The sequence below is a fragment of the Vidua macroura genome, chromosome 7 (genome assembly GCF_024509145.1).
Source record: "Vidua macroura isolate BioBank_ID:100142 chromosome 7, ASM2450914v1, whole genome shotgun sequence".
Taxonomy (NCBI): domain Eukaryota; kingdom Metazoa; phylum Chordata; class Aves; order Passeriformes; family Viduidae; genus Vidua; species Vidua macroura.
This window is the reverse complement of record NC_071577.1, coordinates 39,682,561-39,709,148: the sequence shown is the minus strand read 5'-3', so window position 1 is coordinate 39,709,148 and position 26,588 is coordinate 39,682,561. Positions and strand designations below refer to the sequence as shown.

Here is a 26,588-nt window from a genome sequence, read left to right as displayed (position 1 = left end):
ATCCACACCCCAAATTTCTTTCCTCAGCCTCTTTGAGATTAACAAATAATAAATTGATTTTTCAAAATTCTTTCAGTCTTCATCCACACAAGCTCCAGGTGTTCACCTAGCAAATACCAGCATTTTTTTGGGGGAAAAAAAAAAACAAACCCACAACAACAGGTAAAAGTGACCCAAAAAACCCCTCTGGATTTCAGTGTAGTAGTGTAAATAGTTTATTTGATTTTATGGCAGGAACAGACCAGGAAAGGAACGTGAACTGCTTTAGAAACACTTCTAATCTTGCTAAGAAGCTGATCTATGACTAGAAAAATATTAAAGAGAACATGCCAGCTTGGCTTTCATTCTGGGCTTTTATTATAAAAATACCTTTGAGCTGAAGAAAATGAGATTTAGTGCTTATACCCCAGCAAGTGCTGAAATTTGAAATTCAAATTATCCAATTTTCTTTGATCCAAACACTCATTCCAACAGTGGCATGTTCTCTTTAGCAGGTCAAGTACACAGTGCTGTAAATGCAAAACTTGGCAGTTTTTCAAGGAAAAATTCCTGGAAATTGGTCAATGTGGTAACTCTGAGTCCAAAACTGTCCTTTTAGTTAAATATAAAAACAAAAACTATAAGTTAAAATAACATTCAGATTGTATAGCACAGGCTTGATGCATTTATTTCCTTTTAAACAATATTTACAATATTACCCAGAGGCTAAAGTTGGGGGGGGGAAGTGTAAAAACCATAAAAAACTGCACCAATTTTGTAGCAAAATATCTGTACATTTAAAAACAGATTATCATATAACTACACATTATCCAAGGGAAAAAAAAAAAACAAAAAAACAGGGACCTTCACCAGTGGTTCACAGGAGCACAATGGAAAAGGGCAAAGAAATTCAGTGGTTAAATACTATACAAGAAATTTTACAATTAACAGATGGATGAGCCCAGGCAGGGAAGCTGGAAGCAAAATGGGATTTGGGAAGGACAAATTTCTCCTCAGCCCAGCTCTTCCCAACTCCTGGGTGCTGCTGGCAGGGAGTGGGATCCATCCTGCTGCTCCGGGGCACGGGGAGAGGCACCGTGGTCCTAAATCGGCCTCCTGACCCTTTTTAGGCTTGGAAAACGCCACGGAGAACCTAAACCCTACTGGGAGTTTTAGGCTGGGCTTCCCTTCCAGAGGAGCCTCCGCAGGGATCTGAGCGGGGATGTCTCAGAGCAGGGTTGGAATCCCCCTGCCAGGAACTGGACTGCGCTGGTCCTCAGAGCCTAATACTGATTACTGGGTGTTAATTGCTTAGTGCTAATTAATAAATACGCTGTTAGCCCAACGCTGCCAGCCAAAGCCCTGGAACGTGCCAAACCCCCGCGCTGGGCTGGGGGAACCTCCTGTTCCCTTCCTAGCCCTGGGACTGTGGGCCCACATTCCATTTGGAGGCTGCGTGGGCTGGGAAAAGGGCTGGGTTCTTCCTTGGGATTATTTTAATTCCAGGTACGGAAAGCCCTCAAATGTCTTTGTTTGTAGATTTAATTTTAAAAGAGCCGTTAAGTGCAGCTGAAGGCCGAGCCTGCCCCTCGGCCCAGCATTAAAAGCCAAGCACATCCCAGTATTCCCAGTTTCCAACCAGTCAGGCCCACGGGAGCCCTCGCTCTCACCAACCCAACCCCCCCCCTCCCAAACCAACCCTTATTTTACATTTTGGTTACAAACCCTGCAGAGCCTCGGCGTCCAGAGAAACCCAACCAACCCCAACCCTATTGCTTGGATCCAGCAGGAGCTTCCATTTCAGGCACTTGGCGTGGAGAGCCCGGCCAGCCCTCCGCGGGTCCGTCGTCCCTGGGGAAGGAGGCGGGATGCGCGCGGAGCCCATCCCGCTCCCCCGGCGGGCTCACATGGCCAGCTCGGCGCCGTTGGAGCGCAGCCCGTGCTCGTCGAAGCGGCGGCGCACGCTCCTCCTCAGCGCGTCGGCCCGGCGGTACGGCTGGTTCCGGAGATCTGCGGGGAGCCGGCAGTCAGCAGCGCCCGCGCGGACACGCGGCACGGCAGCGCGCGCGGGGGGGAAGGCCCGCTGGAAGCCAGTCAAAGCAGCTTGTGGAAGGACGGGAGCAGGGATGAGCCCCGGCGCAGCGCAGGGAAGGACGGACGTGCCCGAGCTACGCGCCCCGCCGGCCGGTTAATACTGGTGGGATCGGGATGCTGGTGGGAGTGGTGCTGTGGGAACGGCACCGAGGCCGCATCGACCCCAGCCAGGTGCTCTGAGGTGGTCCCTGCGTGTTCCCACACGCCAGAGCTGGTGGGTGTTCCTCACGGCAGGTGCGTGTGACCCTGCCGGGATGGATTTAGGATCCCTACATCCCATCGAGCGTGGAATCGTTCAGGTTGGCAAGGACCTCCAAGATGTAAAAGAGGTGCCCTGGGAAAAGCAGCTGGCACTGGGTTGGGATTCTCCAGCTGCTTTCCATGGCTGGAGCGATGCTTCATCAGCCAAAGGAGGGGAGAGCTCGGGAGGGAACACTGAGCATGGGATGGATGGATGGATGGATGGATGGATGGATGGATGGATGGATGGATGGATGGATGGATGGATGGATGGATGGATGGATGGAAGAGGGAGAAAGCTGATGCATGGGATGGTGGAAGCCCATTACAGGTGTCACATGTGCTGTCACCTGTGCAACTACAAGAGAACAAGCAGCGAAGACAATTCCAGCTCAAATATTGGTCTCCTGGCCAACAAATTTGTGTTGGACTGGGCAAATCCCTCAGACTTCCTGGGTAACTTGTGTTGGGGGTCACAGAGGACTCCCAAACTTCTCAGCTCTCCCCTCTCTACACCTGGAGTTGGAGATTGTCCTCCTCATGCAGAACCCAACTGTGGGGCTGCAACACCTGGGGACAAAAATATTTTGGGCTGGACTTGAAGAGAAATGGCCAAACCAGAGTGTGATGGTGGTCACCAACCAACAGCACCTGGGGACAAGATTATTTTGGGCTCAACTTGAATTAAAATGGCCAAAATGGAGTGTGAAGATGGTCACCAACCAACAAAGACTGTTTTGGGCTCAACTTGAGGAGAAGTGGCCAAAACAGTGTGATGATGGTCACCAGCCAACATCCAGTGGATCCCTGCACCTCCAGAGGTGAAAATCAAGGATCTGGGTCTCAACTGGCCTGGAGGGTCTCACCAGTATTAGCTCAGCCACATCTACCACCAGCTGCCTGGCACAGAGAAAGAGGAGGAAGCCAAGTAAAAAGAGATGCTTGCCAGCTCTGGGAATCCTCCACCACGGCTGTGCTAGAAGAAATCCTTACCCTCGAGTGAACATTGGGAAATTTAGTGATATTATTCTTCTTTAGGGCTAAACAGAAAACAAAAACAAAAAAACAACAAACAAAACAGAACACAAAAAAAAATGATGGTTAAGTAAAAAAATGGGATGGAGAATGAAGAGCAAGTCAAGTCAGTGTTCAAACCTCCCGGGCAGAAACCACAGAGCAAGAGGGATTAGACAGGGCAGGAGGGACAGGAGGTGCTCCCTACCCCAATTCCAAGCTGCTTTGAAGGTTGGCTCCAGGAAGAGGACACAGAGAGAACCCGGAAGAGCAAAGAACCATGGAGTGGGTTAGTTTGTGGATTTATTGGCAGCACTGATGGGTTTCACAGGGAACGGTGGAAGGAACACTGCTGGCTTCTTAAGCTGAGTCCTTAATGAGGACAACAGTGTCCAGGGCCATGCTGGGTGAGGGACACCCGTGGGACAACGGACACCACGACGGGAATCGCTCAGTTCCATGTCAGGTTTGGCACCATTCCGGTGGTTTTGCCCTGTATTCCCAACTCCCAGCCCCACTCCCCACTCCCCTGCTCCATGCACTGAGCCCGGCCTCGGCACCAGCTCCAGGCTCAGAGAGAATTCCTGATTCCATGGAATAAAGCTGGCATGGAACTGGCATGGAGTAAAAGAGTTAAATATGGACATGACCGAACAAGGAGAGATTCCACCCCGCTGTTCCACCCCATGCAGCTGAACATGCAGGAGCTCGCTAGGAATCCTGAACCACCCCATGGGGGTTATTCCCAAGTCAGAAGCCACCCCCAAGGCCATTCCCAAGGTCCATGCAGGCCGGAATTCCACTCGGAGGTGCCACATGCACGGCACCCCGAGGCGACACAAGCCAAGTGAGCTGTCACTGCTTGGGCTCCTCAGCCCTTGCACTGCAGGAGACTCATCCCAGTGACTCCCAGCTTGTTCTACGGGACACAGGGACAGCCAGATGGGATGGAAACAGGGATGGGATGAAGAGGACATGCAACAGAGGGGACTCCACTACAATGTCAGGAGGACGCTGGACACCACTACACACTCAACAGTCACAGACTCCTGGCTGAGATCCGCACAAACAAAGTGGCAAAAAGTCTACAGCGACCTTCCTGGTTTCTAAGAGCGTCAGGTGTGAAAGAGGGAGAGTTTAGTAATGGAATTCCTCAGGGACAACAGGGTCGCAGAAGAACCGAGAGCCGCGCTTGGCGCTTCGGGCGGTGAACGGCACCGTCTTCAGCACTGCATGGGAACAACAACAGCCACACACAAACCAAGGTCAGCGCTGCTCCAGGCCAGGGGACAGCTCAGTGCTCCCACAAGGGACACGGGGACACGCTCCAGCCTGCTCCTCACTGGCCTTGGCACAAGGTGGTTGTGAGGCTTCAGGAGGTATTTCATCCACTGGTGGAATCCCAGCCTGGTTTGGGTTGGGAGGGACCTTAAACTCATCTCATCCCACCTCTGCCATGGCAGGGACACCTTCCACTGTCCCAGGCTGCTCCAAGCCCTGTCCAGCCTGGCCTGGGACACTGCCAGGGATCCAGGAGCAGCCACAGCTCACCTGGGCATGTTGTGCCAGGGCCTGCCCACCCTCCTAGCCAGGAATTCCTTCCCAATCCCTGACCTTTCCTTCATCTTAAAGCCATTCCCCCTCTAATAAAGTAATTCCCTTGAAGAACTTGAAGGTTTGTGGGAAAACCTTGGTGTTTGGGATGATTTGGGTTGGAAGGGACCTTAAATCCCATCCAGTGTCACCCCAGCCAGGGGCAGGGACAGCTTCCACTATCCCAGAGTGCTCCAAGCCCTGTCCAACCTGGCCTGGAGCACTCCCAGAGATGGGGAGGTGCAGGATTTACTGGGAGATCTCCAGGGATGGGGAGGTGACCTTGGTCCTACCTGACCTTCCATGCCTGACCTTTCCTCCTCCGTGGCTTGAGGCCCCAAAATGGGCAAATCCAGGCACAAGAGTGCAGGAAATGTTTAATTAGAGCCTGGCAGCCTCTCCCCTGGATGGTTTTTTCCATAGGGATGGGCGTCTGCCACACAATCTGTTCCTTCCACAGAGCAGGAAAACCATTTTTCCAATTAATCAAAGTCCCAGGAGTCCGGAGGAGTTGTGGAAGCAATGCCAGGTTGGATATTATTGCCACCCTGCCCTTTAAATGAGGAATGTTATCTCAGGGCCATTAATCAAGGTTAAAAGGAGTTGGGCAAGCTTCACACACTTCATCCAGTTGGGCAAAAATTCCCTGGCTTCCTTAGTGAGGGATCAAACAGCTCTCCTGCCCTTCTGCAGGAAAAAACTCCTGTGGAAAACTTCCAGGAGCAGCTGGCAAAGACCCTTTATTTTTGGGTTCTGCACAAGGAAACTGAGTTTGTGAAGCTCCTGAGGTGTTTAAGTCATTTTCCTTCCACACCACAGGTGAAAAACGTGTGGGAAACTCCCAGTTCTGCAATCCCTGAAACTGGAAGTGTAAAAAAGGATTTAATTCCTGGGAAAGATGCAGTTCAGGTGGCTCTTTCAATCAGCAAATATTGGCAGCCAAGTCCTGACAGTGCTTGGCCGCAGCAGGGGCTGTGTCCCTTCCCTCTGGGATCTGCAGGAAAACCTGGAGCAGTTTGGGGTCGCTGGGGGCTGACTGAAGGATTTCTGGGATCAATCTTAATGAAAACAGAGGCTCTTCATCCTCACCCTGATCCCATTTGTGGGGAGAAAAAAGGGATCTGGGACAGATCCACAAGGCACAGCTGGAGCAGCTGCTGGGATCGAGCACTCCCTGCCTGCTCTAAAACCCTGGCAGTGTCCCCACAAGCTGGAAGAAAAGGAGCAGAACCTTCACACCGAAGCAGGAGGGGAACAAAGGAGGGCACAGAGGCGTGGAGCAGGCACTGGGCAGATCCCCGCCGGGCATTCCCGAGGCCGGGATCCCAGCCGGCGGGCAGGGGGCAGCAGGGTACCTGTGATGATGTCCTCGATGGCGCCGTCCTTGCCCTCGTACACGTGCCGGTTGTCCTTGACCTGCCGGCGCCGCAGCTCGGCGATCAGCTCCTGCTGCTGCCGCTTGCTCTTGTGCGACGGGGACTGGGAACACGCGCGGGCACGGTCAGCGTGGAGCTCCCCCATCCTCCCCCCGGCTCCTTCCTGAGCCTCACACGCCCCTGAACCCCAGCAATTCCCACGGGAACTGCCATTTCCACCCCATTCCCAAGGCTGGGAACAGCCTCGTCCTCCTCCTCCTCCTCTTCTCTTTCTCCTCATCCTCTTTGCCCTTCCCCTACTTCTTATCCTCCTGTCTCTCTTCCTTCTTTTCTTTTCCTCCTTCTCTTTTTCATCTTCCTCCTCCTCCTCTTCTCTTTCTCCTCATCCTCTTTGCTCTTCCCCTACTTCTCCTCCTCTCTCTCCTCCTTCTTTTCTTTTACTCCTTCTCTTTTTCATCTTCCTCCTCCTTCTCTTCTCTTTCTCCTCATCCTCTTTGCCCTTCCCCTACTTCTCCTCCTCCTTTCTCTCCTTCTTCTTTTCTTTTACTCCTTCTCTTTTTCATCTTCCTCCTCCTTCTCTTCTCTTTCTCCTCATCCTCTTTGCCTTCCTCCCACTCCTTCTCCTCCTCCTCCTCTCCTCCTTCTTTTCTTTTCCTCCTCCTCTTTTTCATCCTTGTCCTTCTTTTCCTCCTTCTCCTCCTTTCTTGCTCCCGCTCCATGGAGAAATCAGGGCAGGATAAAAGCTCGTGGAAATACGGACAAGACAACTTTCCACCTATTTAGTTTTCCTTAATTCTGCCGACTTCCAAAGCAGCAGAACCCACATTGGAACTTTTCCAGCCTATCCCAGTTCCCTCCATAAAAACTTCCAGACTCTTTGTAGGCAACTACAAAGTTCCTCACTCAGAGCTGAGGTTTCTGAAAATCAGGAACCCAATCCCACCTGGAAGCTGTTTATCTGTGCCATACCTTTTGGTCCTGTTGCTCCATCAATGCTTCTTGCTCCATGAGTTTTTCCATTAAGGCCTGTTCCTGCTTTTTCCTCAGCTCGTTTTCTTCCTCTGCTTGCTGTTTGTGAGAAAATCCACAGGTTAGAGATCCCAGGGGAGCCAGGGAGCAATGGGATCCGTGCCACCACGGCGCTTTCTGGGGAAGGGAGAGGGGGAGGAGAAAGAAGAAGAAAGGCAGAAAGGAGAAGGATGAGAAGGAGGAAAAGAAGACAAGGAGGAGGAGGAAAAAGAGGAAAAGAAGAGAAGGAGGAGGAGGAAAAAGAGGAGAAGGAGGAGAAGGAAAAGAAAAGGAGGAGAAAGGAGAAGAAGGAGGAGAAGAGTATAGGAAGAGAAGAAGTTGGGGGAGGACAAAAAGGATGAGGAGGAGGAGAAAGAAAGAGAAAGGGAACAGAAAGAGAAAGGGAAAGAGAAAAGGAAAGAAAAAGAGAAAGGGAAAGAGGAGGAGGAAGAAGAGAAGGAAGAGGAGGAGGAGGACAAGGACAAGGACAAGGACAAGGAAGCTCTGGTTTACCTTGTAGGCCTTCACAAAGCGGACAAACACCGGGAAGAACACCGAGGGTGGGGTTGTCTTGGGATTCTCCCCGAAATACTTCACAGCATCATCAAAGGCATCCTGCAACAGGCACAGCTTCAGTGCCCTGCACCCCCATCCCCAGCATTCCATGGAAATACAGCCCACCCCCGGGTGTCACCCCCTCAGGGCAGATCCCGGGAACACAGAGGTACCTGGGCTATTTTGGCATCGTCCTGGAGCTTCTTGAGCTTGCCCTCGTTGCTCTGGATGAAGTCCTTGAGCATGGTGTTGTGGTCGTGCATGGTGTACTCGCGCTTGGTCAGCTCCAGGCCCCGCTGCAGCTCCTTCACGTCCAGCAGGACGTTCTCCAGGGACACTGGGAAGCGGCACAGGGACGCTGAGCGTGCCAGCCGTGCCAGGAGCTGGGCCCAGCCTGGCAGGGCAGAGGAGGGGGCCGTACCTGCTGCTGCCTTCTCCACGTAGTGCAGCTCGTTGTAGAACAGGGCCACGTGCTGGTACTTCTCCTTCACCACGTTGGAGATGTAGTGCAGCAGCGTCTGCTTCCGGTCCGTCGACTTGGTCTCCAGGAGCTGGGGGGAGCAGGAGCTCGGCTGTGGGGAGCTGTGGGGAGCTGGGACAGGCTCCGAGCTCAGGGACTCACTGGGGCTGCTCCAGAGTCTTCTCTGTGCTGGGAACCACCAGCAGAGCCCCCCAGCAGGCACCTGGACCCCCTGAAGGGCCACAGGGGTGGGATAGAGAGGCTGGAAAACTGGGAAAGCATCTGGGGGTGATGAACGTGAGCCCAGCTGGGCAGGAGGCCAATGGCCCCTGGGCTGTGCCAGCCCCGGTGTGACACAGCCCGGGGCACTGCCCGTCCCTGTGCTGGCACTGCTGGGGCCACCTCCAGGGCTGGGGACAGCTCTGGGACAAGAGGGACCCTGAGGGGCTGGAGCGGGGCCAGGGAAGGGAACGGAGCTGGGAAGGGGCTGGGGAATTCCTGAGGGAGCTGGGAAGGGGCTGGAGAATCCCTGAGGGAGCTGGGAAGGGACTGGAGAATTCCTGAGGGAGCTGGGAAGGGGCTGTAGTTCCTGAGGGAGCTGGGAAGGGGCTGGAGAATTCCTGAGGGAGCTGGGAAGGGGCTGGGGAATTCCTGAGGGAGCTGGGAAGGGCTGGAGAATTCCTGAGGGAGCTGGGAAGGGGCTCAGCCTGGAGCAAAGGAGGATCCAGGAGGGAAAAGCTCTGCAGCAGAGCCCTCCCCAAACTTCCCACACTTTTTTTTCCCCTCACGTTTTCTCCCACTTTTTAATTTTCCCCTCATGGCAAGGGAGACCCTGAGGGGCTGGAGCAGGGCCAGGGAAGGGAACGGAGCTGGGAAGGGGCTGGGGAATTCCTGAGGGAGCTGGGAAGGGGCTGGAGAATTCCTGAGGGAGCTGGGAAGGGGCTGGAGAATTCCTGAGGGACCTGGGAAGGGGCTGGGGAATTCCTGAGGGAGCTGGGAAGGGGCTGGAGAATTCCTGAGGGAGCTGGGAAGGGGCTGGAGAATTCCTGAGGGAGCTGGGAAGGGGCTGGAGAATTCCTGAGGGAGCTGGGAAGGGGCTCAGCCTGGAGCAAAGGAGGATGCAGAGGGATCTTTTCCCTCTCTGGAATTCCCTGCCAGGAGGGGACAGCCAGGGAGATTTGGGATCATCCCAGGGAACAGGGACAGGAGGAGAGGGAACGGCCTCAGGCTGGCCCAGGGGAGCTCAGGGTGGGTTTTGGGGAAATTCCTTCAGGAAAAGGTGCTCAGGTGGAGCCCCCATCCCTGCAGGGATTCAAAGCCCTGTGGATGTGGCACTGGGCACATGGCAGTGGTGGCCTTGGCAGTGCTGGGGGTGGTTGGACTCCATGATCTTGGAAGGTTTTTCCAGCTTCAAGAACTCCACAGCTCTAATTCCCAGCTGGTGCCCACAGCACATCCCTGCTTTTCTTACCAGGTCTAAACTCTGCAGCTTAAATCCATACACAGCCCCTCGTTTGCTGCTGTTCATGTAATTCCCAAGAGCCAGGATGATCTGCCAGGATGAAACAGAGCAGAGCAGGAATTCTCAGGACAAATTCCTGGAGGTTTAGACACCGCTGGAAGGGGAGCTGAGACCAGACCTACCTCCAGGATTTTCTTCAGTTTTTGGGATGACTTTATGGAGACAGAGGCAGCGATTATGGCGTGGAGTTGCTGCAGGGAAACACAGGGAGAGCTTTGGTTAATGCACACCCAGCCAGGGGGAAAATGGACACCAAAACACCACATCCTGGGAAAAAACCTTCCTGGTTTTTATCCACACCATGGGACAGAGCACTGATGTCCCTCTGCCATGGAGCCAGCCTGGGAGAGCTGGGAATGTTCCCCTGGAGAAGGGAAGGCTCCAGGCAGAGCTCAGAGCCCTGGGAATGTTCCCCTGGAGAAGGGAAGGCTCCAGGCAGAGCTCAGAGCCCTGGGAATGTTCCCCTGGAGAAGGGAAGGCTCCAGGCAGAGCTCAGAGCCCTGGGAATGTTCCCCTGGAGAAGGGAAGGCTCCAGGCAGAGCTCAGAGCCCTGGGAATGTTCCCCTGGAGAAGGGAAGGCTCCAGGCAGAGCTCAGAGCCCCTTGCAGGGCCTGAAGGGGCTCCAGGAGAGCTGGAGAGGGACTGGGGACAAGGGATGGAGGGACAGGAGCCAGGGAATGGCTCCCACTGCCAGAGGGCAGGGATGGCTGGGAGATTGGGAATTGGGAATTCCTGGCTGGGCTGGAATTCCCAGAGCAGCTGGGGCTGCCCTGGATCCCTGGCAGTGCCCAAGGCCAGGCTGGAGCAGCCTGGGACAGTGGGAGGTGTCCCTGCCCATGGCGGGGTTGGAATGAGATATTCCTTATTTTCTCTTCCCCCCCAACCCTGTGTGGGATTTCCCCTGCCCTGATTTGGACTCCAGGATTCCAAACCCAGATTCACCCCCCCCTCAGATGTAAATGAGGATTCACGTTCCAGCCCCTACAACTCTCCCAGGGATTCAGGCTGGGTGGAAAACAATTCCAAGGGCCCACGGACCAGCACCAAGAATAACTTTTCCCAACAATATTCCTTCGAGGCTGCCCAGGCTCCCCAGGGAATGGGCACATTCCCAAGGCTGCCAGAGCGTTCAGACAGCGCTGCCAGGGATGCCCAGGCCGGGGTTTTGGGGTGTCTGTGCAGGGCTGGGGTTGGATCCACGGCCCCAAGGTCCCTTCCAGCTGTGTCTATTCCAGCTGTGTCTATTCCAGCTGTGTCTATTCCAGCTGTGTCTATTCCAGCTGTGTCTATTCCCTGCTCCCACTCACCGGGGTGAGCATCTGGATGCTCTCGGCGAAGTTGCCGATGAAGGCCATGATGGTCATTTTCTGCATCAGCCTCTCGATCTTGCTGAACTGCATCATGAACCTGTCCTCATCTGACAGGTTCTCCAGGGGCTTCCTCTCCCTCTCGTAGAGCCTCAGCACCTTCACCTCGTTCTCCGTGGGCAGGAACCGCATCAGGCACTCCACGAAATCCACCGGCAGCGTCTTCAGGTCAAACCTGCGGGAAAATCCCGGGAAAAGGGCGTGGGGACAGAGCTCACAGGGAAGTGGCCAGGCCATGGATGTCCCTCTGCTCTGGGGCCAGCCTGGGAGAGCTGGGAATGTTCCCCTGGAGAAGGGAAGGCTCCAGGCAGAGCTCAGAGCAATCCCTGGGAATGTTCCCCTGGAGAAGGGAAGGCTCCAGGCAGAGCTCAGAGCCCTGGGAATGTTCCCCTGGAGAAGGGAAGGCTCCAGGCAGAGCTCAGAGCCCTGGGAATGTTCCCCTGGAGAAGGGAAGGCTCCAGGCAGAGCTCAGAGCCCTGGGAATGTTCTCCTGGGGAAGGGAAGGCTCCAGGCAGAGCTCAGAGCCCTGGGAATGTTCCCCTGGAGAAGGGAAGGCTCCAGGCAGAGCTCAGAGCAATCCCTGGGAATGTTCCCCTGGAGAAGGGAAGGCTCCAGGCAGAGCTCAGAGCCCCTTGCAGGGCCTGAAGGGGCTCCAGGAGAGCTGGAGAGGGACTGGGGACAAGGGATGGAGGGACAGGAGCCAGGGAATGGCTCCCACTGCCAGAGGGCAGGGATGGCTGGGAGATTGGGAATTGGGAATTCCTGGCTGGGCTGGAATTCCCAGAGCAGCTGGGGCTGCCCTGGATCCCTGGCAATGCCCAAGGCCAGGCTGGACAGGGCTTGGAGCAGCCTGGGACAGAGGGAGGGGTCCCTGGACGAAGTTGGATGAGCTTTAAGGTCCCTCCCAACCCAGAGCAGTCTGGGATTCAGCTCCACATGAAGAAAAGCAAAGAAGCAGCTGTGAAGCTCCTCCTGCCCTGCCCATGCAGATGGGAACAGATCCAGGGATAATGGGAATGATGCTGCTTCCATTTCCAAACATGTGGCCATTCCCCCACCCCTCCAGGCTCCCTTTTCCAGGGAAAAGAGGTGGTGAGGAGCAAATATTTGTGTTTAAATGGCTCAGAGCCCCCTAAAGCCCAACTGCTGAACCTGCCAGGACCAGGGGCAGGTTTGGGTCACACTCAGCTAAAGGCAAACTTGTGCATCCACATTTTGGAGATATTCCTTAAGGGAGGAGTGGGAGATGTTTGCCATGGCCACGATGAGTCTGGATGGATTTGGGATCAGCCCCAAGGAGCAGCTGCACCTGTCCCTGGAGCAGGGAAGGATCCCTGTCAGTTCCTGAGGCCACTCCACAAACCTAATTCCGAGCACAATCTGCTCCAGCACCTGGACTAAACTCATCCTTCATGGAGCAAACCAGAAGAGCTGCCTCGTCCTGGCTTCCCTCTGGATTTTGCTCACTGGGACAGGAAATGCCGTGGATCTGCCAGGGCAAACTGGATAGGCTGGAACGAGCTGCTTTAATGAGGGAAGTGCTAATTTGTCCAACCTCAGCAGTGACTCAGCAACACCAACCAATTCTGGGAATTCACCAGCATTCCGTCCTTCCCCTGGAATTTTTTCCACCAGCTGCCAACTCCAAAGCACCTCCCAGTGAGCCTGGGGCAGGCCTCCTTTGCTGCACTCACACGTGGATGGCTTTGCAGATCTCGTCCGCCGTCTTCCCGGCTTTCCGCAGGGTGATGGCCAAGTTCTTGGCTCTGTTGGCATCCAGCAGCGTGACCTTGCTGGATCCTTTCTGAGGGATCTTCTGCTTGCTGGAGCTCAGATCCATGGCTGGGCCCTGGGCTTTCGTTTTGAAGATCTCCTCAAATTCATCCACGTTTAGATCCTGGAAAGGAAAGGGAAGGATTTATCCCGCAGGGAACACTAAATCCCAATCCAGAACTGTGGTGGCTGAGACAGGGTCATGGAATCATGGAATGGTTTGGGTTGGGATCTTAAAGCTCATCCCAGTTCCAGCCCCTGCCATGGGGCAGGGACACCTTCCACCAGCCCAGGCTTTTCCAACCCTTTTCCAACCTGGCTTTGGAACCCAGAGAGCTCTGTCAGAGGCTGAGGGATGGAAGGAACACACTCCTGATCCAGGATGAGGAAATCTGGCCAGATCCCAGAAATCCAGCCCCAAACAGCTCTGCACACGTCCAGAAATGCAGGAAAACATTGGTGAGCACTGGTGCTTTATCCAGCCATGGCTAAAGCATCCATGGGAGCATCCAGGACCTGGAATGAGCCCTGTCCCAAGGTCACTGCTGTGCCCTATCCCTGTGGAGATCTTCCCACTGCCCACAAGTCCCTGACAGGAGGGGGCAGCCAGCTCTGCTCCCAGGAGGAGAGGAAATGGAATCAGGCTGCTCCAGCAGAGGTTTAGCTGGATATTAGGGAATACTGGATATTTCCTTCCTGGCAAGCGTGGTCAGGCACTGGAGGTGCCATTCCTGGAGGGATTTAACCCCGTGTGGATGTGGCACCTGGGGACACGGGGCACTGCTGGCCTGAGGGCTGGGCTGGGCAGTCTGAGAGGCTTTTCCAAGCCCAGCATTCCATGGTTCCATGTTTTGCTGGGCAGCAGGGGAGGGAGCAGGGGCACCTCGAGGATGCGCTCGTCGTCGATCTCGTTGAAGACGGTGCCGTTGATCTGGTTGGGCTTCAGGGCCACCCAGTTGAACACGGGCATGCGGAACTTGGTCTTGATGGGCTTCTTGATCTTCACAGCTGGGGACAGCACAGGGGGAACTCCTGGGAAACCGCCTGGGAACGGCCCAGAGCAGCTCCCCAGGTGGGGTTCAGCACTGGGGAAGAGCTGGGCAGAGCTGATTATCCCACTGGGATCCTGGAAAGGTGCCGGAGTCCCAGCCCCCAGCAGGACAGCAGCAGCCCCCAGGGCTCTGCAAACCTCCCAAAGGGAAACCTGGGATCCCTGCATCCCCCACGAGCTGCCTGGATTGATTTGAACTCCCAGGCTCTGTCCAAATTCCATGGAAAAGGGGGAGAGCGGGTGAATCCAGCCCTGTCCTGCTGCTGGCAGAGCCCGCTCTGAGCTGTGTCACAGAAAGGTGACAGGAAGGGAAAAATGCCCCGTTCCCAAGGCTTTGGGAAATGGGATCTGGGGAAACTGCAGTGGGGCACCTTCTCAGCAGGTCTGACTTTCAAGGCCAAAGGGGCTGAGCTGCAGCAAAGCTGGGCTTTAACAGGGGTTTAAAACCAGGTTTTAATTCCTGTGCTGTGCAAATCCAGCAAATCCAGGTCATTTGGGAACTTTGGAGTAATTTAGGAATTTAAACAGAGGCACTGTGAAAATGAAACCTGGAAATGAGGCCTGACTGAGCAAGGGAACAACCCTATTTCTATTCCTATTTCTATTCCTACTCCTATTTCTATTCCTATTTCTATTCCTACTCCTATTTCTACTCCTACTCCTATTTCTACTCCTATTTCTATTCCCATTCCCATCCTATTCCTATTCCTATCCCTATTCCATTCAATCTGGAAGCCACATGTGTAATTTCCATGATCCAGTTCCCATTTCCTTTTCCTTGCATGAGAACACAAATTTGTTCATGCTACAAAATCAATTAATTAAAGTCCATCAATCAACTTTTTGCTCCTGAATTACTTCCCAAAAAATCTGGCAAACATGGAACAGAAACCCCGGTCCTGCAGTGCTGGACACCAAGTGGGTAACAGGGAATACACAGAATATTCCAGTGGGTATTTTGGGCATTGTATTTATCCAATTTCTGCTCATCTGCACTAAACAGGATTTTCCTCTCTGCTTAATTGATGGGGTTACTTAAAATAAGTCCTAAAAGAAAAGAATGAATTACTTTGAACACACATGGAGAAAGGAATTTTCTACTTGTGCACACATTGGAATGGATAATTAGCTGCTCCCAGGTTATTCCAGGACAGGGAAGGCAGGAATGCCTCATGGGAAAGATAACAGAGCTCAGAACCCCTTCAGATTCCCCTTCCTCCTCCTCCTCCTCCTCCCTTCCTGAGCTCTGGGCGCCCAAATCCCGAGGGTTGGCTCCGACCTCCCCCTGCCCATCCCCTGGATCCCCCCCAGGACACAGGGAATGCCAGGATAAGGAATACTTAGCAGGAAGGAACCTACAGAAGAGCTTGATGGGCCCATCTTAGCAGGAAGCAGAAGGAACAGAGAAACAAGTGTTAGGAGAGGTCAGAAAAGCAGCATTTGTTATTTCCCAACTCCCCTCGGCCCCACAGCGTTCCTGCCCTGGGGATGCTCCTTCCTGCAGAGCCCCTGGCATCCAGAAAAGCCACTTCCAGTCCCATTCCCTCGGAATTCCCACTGAAAAATGGGATCTGCAGCCCAGCAGCCCCCAGGCACCTCCACGGCCACATCCCGAGGGATCAGCCTCTCTCTGGGGCTGGATTTTCCTACAAAACACCCTGGGACCCTTCAGATCCAGGATGCTTTTTGTCTTCCAAGGAACCTTTAAAGGCTGGAATATTTAAGTAGATTTTTTTTGTCTTTAACGAAGCCCTTAATGAGAGTCTCTTGCTTTGGACTCGTAACGAGCTCTGGAGATTTCTGGGGACACCAGAGAGCCCTCACTCACTCCCTGAGACACCTGGCAGGAGGCAGTGACTAAAACATGGGTAAGGATGGGCAGCAGGTTGTTCTTCCTTCCAAAAAATTCCCAAATTTTGCCTTTTCTTCCCAAATTCCCACAAAAATTTCACAAATTTTGCACAGATACTACTTCTCAGAAGAAATCAAACCCATATTCTGTCGAAGTCAGAAACCACCCCGTTTATAAAATACTTTTGGTGAGAGTTTTGTTCCACTGGAGCATCCAGCTCTTCCAGACCAAACCCAAACCGTTGGGTTGATAAATCCCAGGATCTCACACTGGTTTGGGCTGGGAGGGACATCGAGGATTACCCAGCTCCCCCATCCCAGGCTGCTCCAAGCTGGACACTTCCAGGGATGCACGGGGCAACCTCAGAGACCCCGGAACGCTCCTTCCTCCCGGGAACTCCTCATCCCAAGCCCGGTGAGGAACAATGGGGTTTGTTTAGGGCCAGCAGCGGGGTGCCCTGCCCTGAGGGAGCTTTACCTGCCAGGCCAGAGTTGAAGACCACGGTGGGCGAGGCCGTGCCGGGCAGGGGGGGAGCCGAGGGCGGCAGCGGAGGGGGCAGTGGAGCCGGAGCCGCGTCCGGGAGAGGAGGAGGAGGAGGAGGAGGAGGAGGAGGAGGAGGAGGTGGTGGTGGAGGTGGCACAGGCACTGCCACGGGGCCGTTGGGCACTGTGGGATGGAGGGAAAACGGAGTTACCGTGGAGGGAAGGGGCACAAAGAAGGAGCCACAGCATTCCCGCCACGTCCCCTCCCCACCCGGAGCCACCAAAGGCCTTCAGCGCCTGGAAGTGCCCTCAGGAAAGAAAGGACCAATTTTTCCATCCATGGAAAAGCAGATGGAGGGGGCAGCCAAGTGGGGGGGATCACACTCTGCTCCCAGGGAACAGGGACAGGAGGAGAGGGAACGGCCTCAGGAGGAGTTTCCCCACGGGAAGGGAGGTCAGGAACTGCCCAGGGAGGTTTGGTGCCCGCAGCTGGGATCTCCCTCCTTCCTCACCTGCCTCAGGTGAGCCTGGCAGGGCAGGCAGGGGGGGTGGAGGTGGGGGCAGTGGCACCGAGGAGGCAGCTCCAGGTGTGGCACAGGTCCCTGGCACCGCCTCTGCTCCTGCTGGCACCATCCCGGAGGCCAGGGCCACGGGCAGGATGGAGATGTCCCCATCCCCTTTCTTCTGGATCTTGATGGTTCCCTGCTTCTCCAGCTCGTGGATCTTCTTCTCCAGCGTGGATTGGCGCTGGATGGCTTCCTCCTTCTCCTTCACCATCTTCCTCAGGGTGTGAACCTGGCTGTTGGCATCCTTGTAGATCTCCTGGAATGACACAGGAGCAGGGAAGATGCACTCAGAATTCCAAGGGCAGGATCAGAACAGCCTGATCCAGTGAGGGGATTGCGCTGCACGTGCCCACAGAGAAGTTCTGGGTTCTCCCACCCTCTGGCACCTCCACAGGTCCAAAACTCCCACCTGGAATGCTCCAGACATGGGGAATGAGATGCGTCCACCTCACTCAGTGACTCCTGGCACATCCAAAGGGATTTCTGTCCATCCCTTGAGTGCACCCAGGGCTCAATATTGGGAAGCCAAGAGAATTCCCCTGCCCCAGGTCCGTGATCTCCACTCCCTGCATCCTGAATCCACCCAGGGCTTCCCCGTCCCTCTCACCCTGATCACGTCCAGTTCTTTGTTCCTTTGCATCAGTTGCTTTTCCAGTTCCACAATCTTGGCCATGGCTTCGTTCTCCGTATCCTGCAGTTTTTCAGATAACTATCCAGCAAAACAGAAATGGATTAAAGAACTGGAAACCTGGGGGTTTATCCATCAAAATAAGAGGTAAGAGGTAGCCATCTTGGATAAATTGATAAATTATTGATATTGCAGGAAGCCCTGAAGCCTTTCCTCAGAAAAAGAACAGATTCCTGCCTGAGATGGGAGACATCAAGTTGGAAGGGTTTGGAGCAACCTGGGATAGTGGAAGCTGTCCCTGCCCGTGGCAGGGGTTGAACTGGATGGGTTTTAATGTCCCTGCCAACCCAAACCATTCCCTGGCTCCTAAAACACCTCAGAGGGGCAAACACTGCACCGTGAGTTAAGAACATTATTTATGCCAAGTGATGGGAATACAGGGATGCTGAGAGAAGGAAAAGCCTTTTCTCAGTTTTAAAGTATGGAAAAACCCCTTTTTTAAGAAATTATTTTCCAAAAGCCAGGCCATGTCTTCCAGCCTAAAGGGACTGACACCAAGTTTTGGGGCAGCAAACCCTGAGGTACACAGGAGGATTTTCCAGCCCCTTCCCACCTGAGCCCCTGTTTAAAGCACAGCCAGGATGTTTTTCCCCCCTACTTTGGGCCTGCTCTGCTGAGGAGCTGGAGTTTTCCATGGACATCAGCTCTCCCAGCTCCCACACCTGTGCAGAGGCTCCCTGTGCCAGGTGAATCCCCCTTGGAAGCACCACCAGTGTCTGGTTCTTTCCCAGTTCAGAGGCCCAGCGATCTTGAGGCTTTTTCCCAGCCAGCCTCTCCCCAAACTGGGCCGGGCCAACGCGGAACGCAGGTGGCACCGTGGGCACTCACGTGGGAAAGGTTTTCTTCCAGTTCTTCCACCCTTTCCAGGGCTGCGTTCTTGGTCTCGGCGTCCTCCAGCAGAGCCCCCACGTCGAACACGTTGTCCAGGTAGGCCTGGATCTGCACCTGCAGCTTGTCACTCTCCGTGTGCTTCAGCTTCTGCAGGGCCCAGGGGACACAGGGGACACAGGGGACACCGGTGACACCGGGCCCTGGGACAGGGCTGGGGGACAGGGGGAGCTCAGGGCACCTCCACCACCCAGGGAAACCCTTTGGACCCCAAACACCCCCAGTCCAGTTAGGCAGGGTCTTACCCTCCGTCCCTCCAGGGGACATTACAGCTTCCCTGCCCACGGAATGGGAGCTTTAGGGTCCCTCCCAGCCCAAACCATTCCATGAGTTCCTCTGTGTTTGCTGGGAAAGGCTCTGCCTGGTCCCCACAGACTCCCCAGAGCCACCCCCGGACCCCAAACGCACCCACGGCCAGTGCAGCCATGTCCAGACAAACCCCAGAGACCCCAAATCCCACTCCAGGTGGACACTGAGCAGGAATCTGCAGGGACAGGTCAACAGCAGCAGGGTTTCCATGGATGTGCTCCCAAGGACAGGGAGAAAAATGCTCCCTGGAGAGGTTGTGGCTGCCCCAGTCCCTGGCAGTGCCCAAGGCCAGGCTGGAGGGGCTTGCAGCAGCCTGGGACAGTGGAAGGGTCCCTGCCCGTGGCATTGAGAAACTCTTTAGGGTCCCTTCCAACCCAAAGGATTCTGGGATCCCATGGAAAACGGAGAAGGGGAAACAAAGAAGGAGCTGACAGACAGACACCAGAGGACTCGTGGCTGTCAGAGAATCCCAGAGGAGACTCCTCCAGCCTGGGGAAGGAGGGAGCCCCGTGCCTGGAGCTGGGGGACGTGGCAGGGCGAGGATGGCTGTGGTTCATCCTCCCTTTGTTATCAGGCTCCAGATTTAGCTGCAGGCTGTAATTCCAGCTGGCTGCAGCCTGGCCACGGCCCCTCCAGCTGTGGGACAGCCCAGAAGCTGTGGGGTGAGGGGGAGGAACTGGGAATGGGAGCAGCTCCAGACTCACATCCAGGTACTCGTCCAGGCCCAGCTTGGTGAACTCGTACTGGAGGTGCACGCGGAAGTTCATGTCCTCCACGGAGTGCACCACGATGTTGATGAACTGCATGCAGGCCACCTGCAAGGACAGCCCAGGTGAGCCCAGGGCTTGGGGCTCGAGACGTGGGCAATTCTCAGAACCTTGGCCTTGTAAAGCCAAAATCCAGAACGAAATACATAAAGGATTTTATCCGAGAAATAAACACAGGATTTGACCTTTGAAAAAGGTTTCTAAACTTAAGCGATAGAAGTGAGAACACAGATTTAAAGTGGAGACACATTAAGTTAAGAAGAAGAAAGTTTAGAGTTTTAAAGATACAGAAAAAATAAAAGCAGTTACAAAGGTAAATAAGAAGTTTAGAATATAGCACTGTATGTTATAATATGATCAAGAAAGTTTACACTATAACATGAGTTCATAAGATGAAATATTTAAAGATTAAGTCAAAAATATAAATATCTTTGTTAGCGATGTTTTATTGGTTAATAAATCTTTAGAAGTTCCTATAATTAGAGGTTTTGTGACCTTCTGAGCCGTGTGGTGAAGATGTGAACCGACCATTCTTACTTTTGCAGAGGATAAGAAAAACAAATTGCATCATCTAAAGCAACCCAGAAATCACATCTGTAACTTATTCAAAATTCCTCCACAAATCCCCACCCCCAGGTATCCCCGGGAACAGCTGGAATGGGATCTGTGGGACCAGCACTGGGGCAGGATCCCCAGGCTTTCCAGGGATTTCCCCCAGGAAATTCCAGGCTTTCCCCCAGGATTTCCAAAGGAAAGCCATCAGCTGCTGTCCTCAACTGCTCCATTCCCAGGCCAGGCTGGGCTCAGGGAATTTTGGTCTGCTGGGATGAAGGGGAATGAGCATTCCAGGAATTAAGTCATGTCTGCAGAGTCACCTCCCCAGAGCAGGGATGCTGCCCGGGCCAGGGCAGGCACCAGGCTCTGAAAAAACAGTCCTGGGTTTAAACAGCCTGGAAAAGGCAGATTCACCTGGGCCTGGGTTTAAACAGCCTGGAAAGGGGAGATTAATCTGAGCCTGGGTTTAAACAGCCTGGAAAAGGCAGATTCACCTGGGCCTGGTTCTAAACAGCCTGGAAAATGGAGATTCATCTGGGCCTGGGTTTAAACAGCCTGGAAAAGGGAGATTCACCTGGGCCTGGTTTAAAACAGCCTGGAAAAGGCAGATTCATCTGGGCTTGGGTTTAAACAGCCAGGAAAAGAAAGATTCATTTGGGCCTGGTTTTAAACAGCCTGGAAAAGGGAGATTCACCTGGGCCTGGCTTTAAACAGCCTGGAAAAGGGAGATTCATTTGGGCCTGTAAAAGTGAGATTATTCTGGGCCTGTAAAAGTGAGATTATTCTGGGCCTGTAAAAGTGAGATTAATCTGGGCCTATAAAAGTGAGATTAATCTGGGCCTGGAAGCCCCAGTTTAGGAAAGGGAACTTGCACAAAAAGACCTTTGCTGGCTGCCCAAAGCACATTTCCCAAGCTGAACAAGGAGCAGATCCCAGGGATTGGCATCCACACACATCCCAAGCCAGAGTATGGGATGTGGGGAAATCTCCTCTGGAGTGCCAGGAATTGGGGTAGAAATCCCAAAAATTCTCCTTCCCTTGCCACACCCTGCTGTGCCCAGGTACCCCCAGGCCTCTCAGGATCCCGTCTGCCACCCCTGGGAGCTGCTCCAGGAAGGAATTTCCCTCATCCTTGCTGGGTTTTTCATGGATAAAACCCCATCCTGCAGCAGCAGCAGCTTCCCAACATCCACCAGGATCCTTCCCAGATTTCTAGGAGGAGCCTGAGGGTTGGAGCAATCTGATTTTCCTGCAGGAAGAGCCTCCAGGGGACTCCACAACTCCGGATCATTTGGTGGGAAGAAGGAACTGAAGGCACCCCCTGGATCACCAGTTTGACACTGGAATTTGGCCACTTCCCTGGGATCTATTCCAGGGCCCAGAAGAAAAAATGGATGGGATAAATCTGAAATTCCAGGCTGGGTGCCTTGAGGGAAAATGCAAGGATCGTGTAATTTCCTCCTTTTCTTTTTAAATCCAAGGAATTTGCCAGCCTGCCTCCCTCACATCACCTCATTTTTTTTAACCTGCTGGCCCTCAGGGCTGTGATCCTGTCCTGGAAACATTCCTGGAGCGTTCAAAGCCCGCAGGAATCACCTCGCTGCTGCTCTAACACCTGATTTTTGGCAGAAAAAGGTCTTTTACACAAAGCTCAGCACTAAATTGATACAAAGTGCAACAGAGGCCTCAGAATTCCAGTGCTGGGGTGGGAAATCCTGCTCAGAACGGACCCACATGGGATCCAAGCAGGAATTCAAGGGAGATTTTTCCTGATTAAATTAGGATTTGTTTCTCACACTCCAGCAAAGACCTTAAACCCTCAGATTTGGGAGATTTTTTGCCATTAGCCCTGGAACCAACACCCTCCCTGCTGCTACAGCTCTGCCTGAGACAGCAGGGGCAGGCCCGGGGAAGGAAAATGATGGAAAACCCAGGAGTTTCTGGAGAATTCCACTCACCATGAAGTCAATGTTGTTGTCCTCGTTCCGGAAATGCTCCATGAGCTTCTCGAAGCGCTGCTTCTCCCCACACACCTGAAAACCAGCACCACACCTGGGGTCAGCCCCGAAAATCATTTCAAACGCGCTTTATCTGCCTGTTCAGAGCCTCTCCAGCCAGGTTTCCTCTCGTTAAAATATCATAAATAATTCCATGTGGGCACCTGAAGTGTGAGGCTGAGGAGCCAGGCACAATTCCTGTGCGTTTGTAATTACAAAAGAACTCTTTTTATCTCTTTTTCTCCTTAAAAGTTGGATTTTATCCAAGAGTGGAAGGAGCAGAGTTGCACCAGGCTGTGCCACAGCTCAGAGCTGGCTTTTCTCTGTAATTAGGGAGAAACCCAAATGACAGGGAGGGGAAAAAGAGAAAATTATCCCTGGCTGAAGGAGGAGTGAAAATAAATCCGTGCAACAATAAGCTGGTCAGAATTCCAGAGTGACCTTCCAAAAGCTGTCTGGATGAGCTGAATCCCAATTTATTTTCTTGGCATTTCTTCTTGCCTTGGAGCAAAACACATTGGATTCTTCAAAGTCATGGACCACCTTCAGAAAAGCTCCTCAGTTCTGTTTTTTTTTTTTTTTTTTCCAAAGCACCTGAATCCTGGGTTTATTTGCAAATTCCAGATGGATTTCCCACCCAGAGATGCCACCAGCACACCTCCCCTCCCATATCCAATCCTTCTGGAATATTTTTGTATGAAAACAACCCGGCAGCTCTTCTGGGGGAGAGCCAATTCCCTGCACAGGGAACAATCCTGCCTCTCTGTCCCACTCAGTTTGGATCCCACGGAGCCCTCCGAGATTCTGGATTTCACTGGAGCTCCCAAAGCTGTCCCACAGCTCCCTCTGCTCTCCTGGAATTCTGCTCCTCCCGCAATGCCACCCTCAGGCAACGCGGATAAAACCACGGAGCTGCTTCTCCCAAATCCATGGAGAGCAGGACAAAGGGCTGGGAATGCTGCTGGGGGAGCTCGGCTGGGATATCCCCTTCCAGCAGCATTTGAATTAAATTATTATTTCCAGTTCTTTGGAAATTTTCCAGCTCGGCTGGGATATCCCACTCCAGCAGTTTGCCCTGGCAGGTGCTGGAATTGTTGGAATTACAACTCTTTTGCATAAATATGGAAAAGATTGATAACATAATTCCAGTAATTTGAATTATTATTATTTCCGGCCGTTGAATTATTATTAATATTTGTATTTTTATATGATGGTTTTACTTGTTGGGAAACACCTTTTATGGTAAAAGGCTTTTATTTATTTTGTATTTGGAATAGTACTGATTTGTATAGTGGTTTTTTTTTGTATTTTGGGTTAATGATTTGGTGTTTGTGTATTTTTTGTAGATTTTGGGTAATATTTTGTTACCTGTTTAAATTTTTTATACTTGAAATATGGATTTTTGATGAGTTTTGTTGTTATTATTTTTGTGGAATTATTTGTTGAGGGCTTACATGGAGAGCTGTGAGGGTTTTTTTGAGTTTTTGATTTGTTGTTTTCAGAACTTTTTGAAATTGTTTTTTTCAGATGTTTGTCTGGATTGTTCTGTATTGAGGAGCGTTTATTTTGTTGTAGGTTTTTATTATTTGAGATAAGGCTGAGATAAGCTGGGATATCCCACTCCAGCAGTTTGCCTGCCCTGGCAGGTGCTGGAATTGTTGGAATTACAACTCTTTTGCATAAATATGGAAAAGATTGATAACATTATTCCAGTAATTTGAATTATTATTATTTCCGGCCGTTGAATTATTATTAATATTTGTATTTTTATATGATGGTTTTACTTGTTGGGAAACACCTTTTATGGTAAAAGGCTTTTATTTATATTTGGAATAGTACTGATTTGTATAGTGGTTTTTTTTTGCATTTTGGGTTAATGATTTGGTGTTTGTGTATTTTTTGTAGATTTTGGGTAATATTTTGTTACCTGTTTAAATTTTTTATACTTGAAATATGGATTTTTGATGAGTTTTGTTGTTATTATTTTTGTGGAATTCTTTTGTTGAGGGCTTACATGGAGAGCCGCGAGGGTTTTTTTGAGTTTTTGATTTGTTGTTTTCAGAACTTTTTGAAATTGTTTTTTTAAGATGTTTGTCTGGATTGTTCTGTATTGAGGAGCGTTTATTTTGTTGTAGGTTTTTATTATTTGAGATAAGGCTGAGATAAGCTGGGATATCCCACTCCAGCAGTTTGCCTGCCCTGGCAGGTGCTGGAATTGTTGGAATTACAACTCTTTTGCATAAATATGCAAACGATGGATAACATTATTCCTGTAATTTGAATTATTATTATTTCCGGCAGTTGAATTATTATTAATATTTGTATTTTATATGTTGCAAAGCACCTTTTATGATAAAAAGCTTTCATTTATATTTGGAATAGTACTGATTTGTATAGTGGGGTTTTTTTTTGTATTTTGGGTTAATGATTTGGTGTTTGTGTATTTTTTGTAGATTTTGGGTAATATTTTGTTACCTCTTTAAATTTTTTATGCTTGAAATATGTTTTTTTGGCTTTGTTGTTATTATATTTGTGGAATTCTTTTGTTGAGGGGTTACACGTGAGAGCTGTGAGGGGTTTTTTGAGTTTTTGATTTGTTGTTTTCAGAACTTTTTTCAATTGTTTTTTTAAGAAGTTTGTCTGGATTGTTCTGTATTGAGGAGCGTTTATTTTGTTGCAGGTTTTTATTATTTGAGATAAGGCTGAGATAAGCTGGGATATCCCACTCCAGCAGTTTGCCTGCCCTGGCAGGTGCTGGAATTGTTGGAATTACAACTCTTTTGCATAAATATGCAAACGATGGATAACATTATTCCAGTAATTTGAATTATTATTATTTCCAGCAGTTGAATTATTATTAATATTTGTATTTTATATGTTGCAAAGCACCTTTTATGATAAAAGGCTTTTATTTATATTTGGAATAGTACTGATTTGTATACTGGTTTTTTTTTTGTATTTTGGGTTAATGATTTAGTGTTTGTGTATTTTTTGTAGATTTTGGGTAATATTTTGTTACCTGTTTAAATTTTTTATGCTTGAAATATGTTTTTTTGGCTTTGTTGTTATTATATTTGTGGAATTCTTTTGTTGAGGGGTTACACGTGAGAGCTGTGAGGGTTTTTTTGAGTTTTTGATTTGTTGTTTTCAGAACTTTTTGAAATTGTTTTTTTAAGATGTTTGTCTGGATTGTTCTGTATTGAGGAGCGTTTATTTTGTTGCAGGTTTTTATTATTTGAGATAAGGCTGAGATAAGCTGGGATATCCCACTCCAGCAGTTTGCCTGCCCTGGCAGGTGCTGGAATTGTTGGAATTACAACTCTTTTGCATAAATATGCAAACAATGGATAACATTATTCCAGTAATTTGAATTATTATTATTTCCAGCAGTTGAATTATTATTAATATTTGTATTTTATATGTTGCAAAGCACCTTTTATGATAAAAAGCTTTCATTTATATTTGGAATAGTACTGATTTGTATAGTGGGTTTTTTTTTGTATTTTGGGTTAATGATTTGGTGTTTGTGTATTTTTTGTAGATTTTGGGTAATATTTTGTTACCTCTTTAAATTTTTTATGCTTGAAATATGTTTTTTTGGCTTTGTTGTTATTATTTTTGTGGAATTCTTTTGTTGAGGGGTTACACGTGAGAGCTGTGAGGGTTTTTTTGAGTTTTTGATTTGTTGTTTTCAGAACTTTTTTCAATTGTTTTTTTAAGATGTTTGTTTGGATGGTTCTGTGTTGAGGAGCATTTATTTTGCTGCTGGTTTTTATGGGATATCCCATTCCAGCAATGGGATACCCCCATTGTCCTGGGCGGTGCTGGGAATAAAAGCTGCTGGAACTGTTGGAATTCCAGCTCTTCTGCATAAACATGGAGACCATGGAATGGACACCAGGGTGCTCCAGGGGAGAAACAAAACCCTTCCTGCAGGGAATTCAGGATGAGCAGCCTCCAATCAATCCTAAGAGAAGTGGGGGGACAGCCAAATTTGCTGAAGCAGCTCCACGAACCTCCTTGAAGTTATCAAACGCGGACAAAATGATCTCGTGGCCCCCTCGGACCAGGCAAACTGCTGCCAGGAGTTCCAGGACCAGGGCCTTTGTCCTGTGGAGAGAGCAAAAGGGACACCCTCAGGGACAGCACCTGGCCCATCTCCTCCCTTCTACAGGCCCGGATTAATCTCACTTTTCCCAGCTGTTTAAACCCAAGCCCAGGTGAATCTGCTCCCTGCTAGAGGGACAAGGTGGGAGCTGCAGCCTCAGCCCGTGGGTGTTTATCAGTGGGAATTTTGCCTCTCCTGGGATCATGCAGCTTCCCCCCACCACTTCCCCCACTAAGTTTTTAAAGCTTCTCAAACCATGCAGGGATTGAAATCCCCAGTGGGGAACTCAAAACGAAAAGGCACCGGAGGAGCTCTGGCAAAGGCAAGGCTGCTCCCAGGGAATT

At 51.2% G+C, this 26,588-nt stretch overlaps 1 protein-coding gene across 8 annotated transcripts in view; it reads right to left on the bottom strand.

The window, feature by feature from the left end:
- Window positions 1-163: 163 nt before the first annotated feature.
- FMNL2 (formin like 2) overlaps window positions 164-26,588 on the bottom strand; it is a 128,239-nt gene continuing 101,814 nt past the window's right edge. Inside the window, exons 9-28 of one of the 8 annotated variants that reach the window (XM_053982591.1) lie at window positions 26,153-26,246; window positions 22,098-22,172; window positions 19,522-19,632; window positions 18,449-18,598; window positions 17,540-17,641; window positions 16,879-17,188; window positions 16,362-16,550; window positions 15,392-15,412; window positions 13,865-13,989; window positions 12,903-13,105; window positions 11,149-11,383; window positions 9,964-10,032; window positions 9,791-9,871; window positions 8,281-8,410; window positions 8,033-8,196; window positions 7,818-7,919; window positions 7,266-7,364; window positions 6,276-6,399; window positions 3,307-3,353; window positions 164-1,989 (exon numbers count right to left, since the gene is read on the bottom strand). In XM_053982591.1, the coding sequence (XP_053838566.1) occupies window positions 1,951-1,989; window positions 3,307-3,353; window positions 6,276-6,399; window positions 7,266-7,364; window positions 7,818-7,919; window positions 8,033-8,196; window positions 8,281-8,410; window positions 9,791-9,871; window positions 9,964-10,032; window positions 11,149-11,383; window positions 12,903-13,105; window positions 13,865-13,989; window positions 15,392-15,412; window positions 16,362-16,550; window positions 16,879-17,188; window positions 17,540-17,641; window positions 18,449-18,598; window positions 19,522-19,632; window positions 22,098-22,172; window positions 26,153-26,246 (2,470 nt within the window). In that variant the 3' untranslated portion in view covers window positions 164-1,950. The other 7 variants (XM_053982589.1, XM_053982588.1, XM_053982587.1 and 4 more) reach the window with 7 other exon arrangements.